The 6,593-nt window shown below is 35.7% G+C and overlaps 1 protein-coding gene across 3 annotated transcripts; it reads right to left on the bottom strand.

The window, feature by feature from the left end:
- Positions 1 to 1,046: 1,046 nt before the first annotated feature.
- Positions 1,047 to 4,108, bottom strand: LOC107862554 (plant UBX domain-containing protein 10). 3 transcript variants are annotated; one of them, XM_047409699.1, is made up of 5 exons: positions 3,810 to 4,108; positions 3,086 to 3,725; positions 2,003 to 2,176; positions 1,611 to 1,910; positions 1,047 to 1,384 (listed from the first exon to the last, which is right to left on the bottom strand). In XM_047409699.1, exons 2-5 carry the CDS (start codon positions 3,692 to 3,694, stop codon positions 1,157 to 1,159), a joined length of 1,311 nt encoding a protein of 436 aa, XP_047265655.1. In that variant the 5' UTR covers positions 3,695 to 3,725; positions 3,810 to 4,108; the 3' UTR covers positions 1,047 to 1,156. The 3 variants fall into 3 exon arrangements, with proteins under 3 accessions (XP_047265655.1, XP_047265656.1, XP_016563655.1); XM_047409700.1 differs by having other exon boundaries at positions 3,806 to 4,061; XM_016708169.2 differs by having other exon boundaries at positions 3,086 to 4,065.
- Positions 4,109 to 6,593: the final 2,485 nt, after the last annotated feature.

The following is a 6,593-nucleotide window of genomic DNA, read 5'->3' as shown; positions in this document are numbered from 1 at the left end:
TCATTACATAAACTTAAAAATGGCGTCAGACGAACCATCTTTAATTATTTGGTGTTCTACGATTGCCTCCTCCTCTTCAATCCCCCATCTTAGTCCAAATTTTTTCTCATGCAGCACTGTTCCGTCTTTAGGGTCCCAACGATTAACCGCAATGCCGATAACAATAGGAAGCAGAGGGCGGTTAAGATTGGCAGGTTGAGACATCATGTCGAATAATAGGAAGCATCGAGTATGAAGGCACACCTACGGAGCTTAATATTTCGCGAATGCTATCATGATCAGTCACAATGTTATTTGGCAAATAGAAAGATTTTACGATAGATGGACCTCGAGGTTCCTCCACGATGGAATCTTCTTTCTCTGGGAGATACTGCAGAAATTCTTAAACACGAAGTTCGATCAAGAATAATGGACTAGTAGAATTGCTCTCCAAGTTGGTCGTTTTCGGAAGGATAAAATCGTCTGTCCAAACTTTGAACTAATAGTCTGTTTGTAGATTTTCCATCTTTAGATTTTTGTTGGGACGATGAGAATCACAAATTGTAAATGTGGAAAGTCGTTGTAGCACGGTGAGTTTTTATAGACTCTGAGGAAAGCCTTGTCTGTGTAGGAATAGGAATACCAAGTTTCCTTAATTGTCATATTTCCAAATTAGAATATAGTTCAAGACTTCAAGTTTTAGGAATTTTGGAAATGCAGGAAAAGTTGGTTAGCTTGGAATGCAAGTAAAGCAATTGTAGCCTTGCACAGTACGAGCAATTAAATGAAAGGTTCTCAATAATACAAAGAAGGATGAAAATTTTGTAACTAATGATTTCACATCAAAATTCCATCGTTTAATTTTTCGTTGGCTATGGAGAAGAAAGAAGAAATCATCTTTACTCTGGTTTCCTTTTCGGGGGCAAATCCAGGATTTAAGTATTGTGGATTCAATCGCTAAAGCTCTTACAATCAAACTCATCGTAATCTGATTTCAGAAGGCAACACCACCACCTGTTTCTTTAATCTTCTTGTAAATGGCATGAGCATTATATAGTCCAAAGACAGAAAAAGAAGTACCAATCATAATATATAATTCGCGCTAGTAACAGTCATAAACGCTTTGGTACAGAGTATGATACGAAATATTTTGATGCTACAACGATTAATTATAAGTTCAAAGAAGCTCTAGGAAGAGGCTTGCTTTAGGATGAAGGCCTGCATCTTTGAGTGTCACTCCCATTTGATCCACACCATACACTTTCCTTGGAAAGTTTGATATCAATCTGTAATTTCCAACTCCAGGCAACCCTAGTGAATCGACGTACCTAAAAATTGCTTGAATCTTGTCTGCAGATGAGAAGCTCTGCTCCCTCCTCTCACCATTTGGAAATCGAATTGCAATCTGCACAAATTCATCGAGAAAAGTGAGTATCCACGCAAGATACGTGCATATCAATATGCCATGGATTTAAGATATATACATTAATAGTGTAATTTAACAATGTTACCTACCATTTATTCCAAGTTAATAATAATGCTTGTTAAAATAGAGGCACTTACAATTACTATACGTTGTCAGTACATAGAACTTAAACTTACAGGCAGCAGCAAGAGATATAATGTTGTACCTGAGTCATTGGAGCATTTTTCACTCCACTTGCATTAACAGTAGGCTCTTTCTTCTTACTTGAATGGGACTGTGTAGGATTTTGCATAGTTACTTTGGCAAAGATAGATTCTTTCTTCTTGCTACATTGGGATGGTGAAGGGTTTTGCATAGTTGCTACGGCAGAAGGAGCTTCTTTTTGCTTACTGGATTGGATCTGTGTTGGATTTTGTTTAGGTTTCTCTTGATTTGATTTATTTGGAACATGTTCTGGTTTTGAATACCGCTGTGAGGGCGTTACGTTCTTGAATTTCTCTTTCTCCTGAAAAAGTAAAGCAACTTGGTTTGCATTATATTCCAGCTCTCTTCATTAGAGGAAGCATAGATCAAGTAACACAATAAACAGAAGTGGACCTCATCAATCTGAAGAGATGCAATGTAAGCTACATCTTGTTCTTCCCTTAGTCGACGGTCTGCCCTTAACTTTTCTTGCTCTTTGGCCCTTTCACTGCCAAAAGCCAATCCTTGTTCTTCCATTGTTCTTTGTAATATCTCCACTAACTCAGCTGGAGAAACTGGACCCTCCAACTATTCAAAGGAAGGCAAAATAAGACGACGTAAGTACTATCTAAACATTCCTCTACTTCATAAAAATTGATCCCAAACTGAGTACTGGTACTTTAGCTCAATGCTAAGTCGTGTAACATATAGGGCTAATAGTAGCTTATTCACTATTCATCATCAACACATTGTGAGCTACAAATCTCAGACGAGAGCCTGGTAGTAGGTTCTGCAACTCATGATAATGAAGACATATTACAAATTGCCAAACTTTTGCTTTCTACAATATGTTAGGTGCTTTCCCTGAATTTTATTTTGATATGTAGTACTAATTTGCACAAGAGTCTTATTATGATATCTAAGTCATTTCATCAATCCGGAAGCTGGGAAAACTTTTAATCCTAAGTTTCTTTTTTATTTTTTGGAGTTGTCTTTTTTTTTTGATTGCCCATATGGTGTCCGGTACCCGCATTGGAGCCCGACTAATCCGGATTCGCACCGGGTAGGGCCCATTCGGGGGTAGCCTGATGCATCAAGTTACCAGTTGTCTAATAAGCAACCTGATGCATCAAGTTCCCTGCTATACACAGGGTCTGGGGAATGTTTGGACCATATTGGTCTATTACACACATCCTTACCAAGGTTGTTTCTACGAAACCGATCCTATGACCTCTTAGTCACATAGTAATAAACCGAACACGTGACCTCTTAGTCACATGGTAACAACCTACCGTTGCCCCAAGGCTACCTTCTTGGAGTTATATGCCCTTTTATATTTATAAAAACATAATATTTGTACAAATTTTGCGCCAAGGTTTCCCTCGCGGCGTTACGTCTCGTCTTACATTTTTTCATCTATAAGGTCTGACACAATATTTGTACAAATTGGTGGACAACAATGCAATAAGAAATGGCAAATAATAAACTCCAAGTAACCTGTTGCAGCACAGCTATGCTATCTCCAGGAGCAGGAGCCACAAGGGCACAAAAAGGGAAGCTTGAAGCCCTTAAACTTGTTAACATCTGCAAACCCTCCCCTCTATCAGCAAGTGCACCCCAACAAACATAATTTGCATCAAGAAACTGCACCACAAGGTCACAACACAAAGTCTCACTGCAGAAAGAAGGGGTAAAAGGATGTTGTGGAGAGTGAAAGTACACAAACAAGAACTTGTGCTCATCCTTTGCTATCTTTAGTGCATCCATGAACTTACAAGCATAGAAAAATGGATGTTCAGTTCCATATTCTTGCTCAAAAGTAGTTAAAAAACCCCACTCATCTTGGACCATTGAAGGGTCATGTGAGTAACTTTGTGGAGGAAAATCAAATGGATCTTGAAAAGGGAACTCATAAGGGTGTTGGTAAGGGAAATTTGGATGTGGTAATTGAGCTTGTTGATTTCTTCTTCCTCCAATTCTCATTAAGTCCATTCCTTGATCCATTACTCTTGAAAATCCACCAATTATATTTCTAGGAAGACTCACCATTCTTCTTACAATCCCATTATAAGATTGTCCTGTTGATCTTCCACTTGAAAAAGACATCACTGCTCAACAATAGTGTTGTGTTTGTGTCCTAATGAACATAAAAAAAAGACTGTCTTGTAAGTGTGAATTGTGAAACAAAGTATGGTTTAAGGGGAATCCAAGAAATACCTACTGTATAGTGAGATTTGGTGTTGGATGAATAAATTGAAAAAGGAAAAAGAGAATCAAATAAAGGGACATAATTTCTTCATGTTAGTCAAAAATAACTTGTCATAAGTCACTTTCAGGAATTCTTGCTTTTATCAGACTTTAAATTCTTGGAATATAGAAAAGTAATTCTGGGAATATTGTCTTTAAAGAATTTTTCATATTTGTCCACTTCTAATGAGTTCAAGTGTACATTGTACTGAGAATAGATCTAGGGTGTGTGGTGATCTTTTGTCACATGGGAGTGGATTTATAGAGTTTGCACAGTTAAAAAAAAAATATTCTTATGGAGAAATTAAATAATATTATAAAAGAATATGGGATTTTATTTGTTTTCATATCAAGATTAGATTCCAAAGGTAGTTCATTATACTCCTTTCTTGATCAACAACCTCATCTAAAAGAGGATTAAAGCAGACTAATTAAAACATCTTTTTTTCTTTTTAACTCCTTTAATCTTTAGCTTATCTATTAAGATGGTTACCAAAAAGTGTTGCTAGCTAGAAATTTGACAAATAGTTTCATCCTTTATGGTGAGAATAGGTAAGATAAGACGCTTACTAAGATTGTTTCATTGAGTTTATTAAATATAATGTATTAGTAAGGTTGAGATTAGTTATATTAATATTATTTTTAATTGATTATTGGTTTGTTGTAGTAAATAAATTAGGAACGAATAGAATAGAGTGTGTGTATTAAAATAACAATAGTCATCGCTTTGTTAATGAATTTAATCACTAATATAAAAATAATACTACAATAATTATCTCAATATAATTTCACAATTGAAGTCTGGAGATAGAATGTACATATGACTCAACTCTTCGTCATAAATATAAATGAATTATTTTCAATAGATTCCAACTTAATTGATACTAAAACTAAATAATACTCGCATAATAACTAACTAAATAAATTTAAAGCACTGTAAATAAGAAATTAAATAATATCAAACGAATACTTATATTACTTTTTCTAATATTTCCTTCCAAACGACCTCAATTATATTTTACTTGTACCAATTATTATTGGTGCGGTGACCCGTTGTTCATTGCAAGCTTACCCTGTAACTTGGGCACATTGTTCATTTCATTAAATATATGTGTATATAATATAATATTGAATTAGAATTTTTCTAATTTTATATAAAAGTTTGGATACATCACTGAAGAATATGATGTATTTGAAAGAATGTGATATATTTTTGTGGATTAAATTAGATTTTAGGAATTTGAAAAAAGTTGGAATACAAATTAATTAGGGCAAACAATATAAATGCCGACAATTTATAGTTTAATTACAGAAAATTTCGACATTTTGCATAATTATTGAAATCTCGATTTGAATCTGTTGAGATGCATAATTAACTCTCGATACATCTAACAAGATAAATCTTTTCCTTTGTAAAGATATATAATTAACTCTCAATATATTTTTTTCGGTACTGGGTTTGTTGAGATACATAATACATCCATTAAAGATACATTTTTTCCTTGTAAAAGATATATAATTAGCTCCCGATTTTTTTTTTAATTGTAAGTATGTCGAGATATATAATTAGCTTCCTAATACATTCAACGATGATACATAATTGACTGAAATTTTTGTATTTATTTTTAGTGTGAGATTTATGTAAATATATTAAGTTAAGACGTATGTTTGTGTCATTTGCGCAATTAATTAACTTCAAAAAAAAGTAGATATTTATATAATTTTTTCAGAAATTTAAACCTTTGGGCTTTAGAGAGTTATCACAAAGGCCGAAGTTCCGGTGAGTCCTTTTCAAGCAATCAAAGAGAGTTATCACGAAGGCTAAAGTTCCGGTGAGTCCTTTTCAAGCAACTAAGTATTTTTGATATTTTTCCTGAATTTTTTGATATTTTTTGCTCTTTTTTAGTTTTACCTAAAATACATGGTAATTATTATTCACAAAAAGTAACGGTTGTATTTGATGAGGAGTTCAAAATCAAAAGTCACAATAAACAAACCCCATTATAAAAGAGCAAGGCCAACATCAACAACAATAAACCCAGTGTATTCCCACACAATGGGGTTTGGGGAGGGTAAAATGTATACAGTCCATACCACTACCTCCGGAGAGGTAGCAAGGCTGTTTCTAATGGATCCCCGGCTCAGGACAAAGAATAATAAGTAAATTCATAAATAAGCATGAAACACGTTGGAACAATAAAAATAAGACACCCACACAGTAGAACCCTATACTAACAAATCAAAGGCACCCTCACCCACAATACCCCCACCCCAAAGCTCTCTTAGCTTCCGACTACGGCCCACCCGCAGGTACTAACCTTCTACTCTTATCCGCGTCCTCCACCCCTTCCTATCTAGGGTCATGTCCTCCGTCAGCTGTAACTGCTCCATGTCCCGTCTAATCATTTCCTTCCAATATTTCTTCGGCCTACCTCTACCCCGCCTGAAACCATCGAAAGCCAGTCTCTCACACCTACGAACTGAGGCATCCGCGCCCCTCCTACTCACATGCCTGAACCATCTCAACCGAACTTCCCGCATCTTGTCCTCCACCAAAGCCACTCCAACCTTCTCCCGAATAATCTCATTCCTAACCCTATCACTCCTAGTAAGCCCACACATCCAACGCAACATCTGCATTTCCGTCACCTTCAATTTTTGGATATGGGCGTTCTTCATTGGCCAACACTCCACTCCATATAACATGGTCGGACGAACTGCCACTCTGTAAAATTTTCCTCTAAGTTTAAGCGGCACC

Source organism: Capsicum annuum, chromosome 3 (genome assembly GCF_002878395.1).
Source record: "Capsicum annuum cultivar UCD-10X-F1 chromosome 3, UCD10Xv1.1, whole genome shotgun sequence".
NCBI lineage: Eukaryota > Viridiplantae > Streptophyta > Magnoliopsida > Solanales > Solanaceae > Capsicum > Capsicum annuum.
This window is presented reverse-complemented; position numbering and strand designations above follow the sequence as displayed.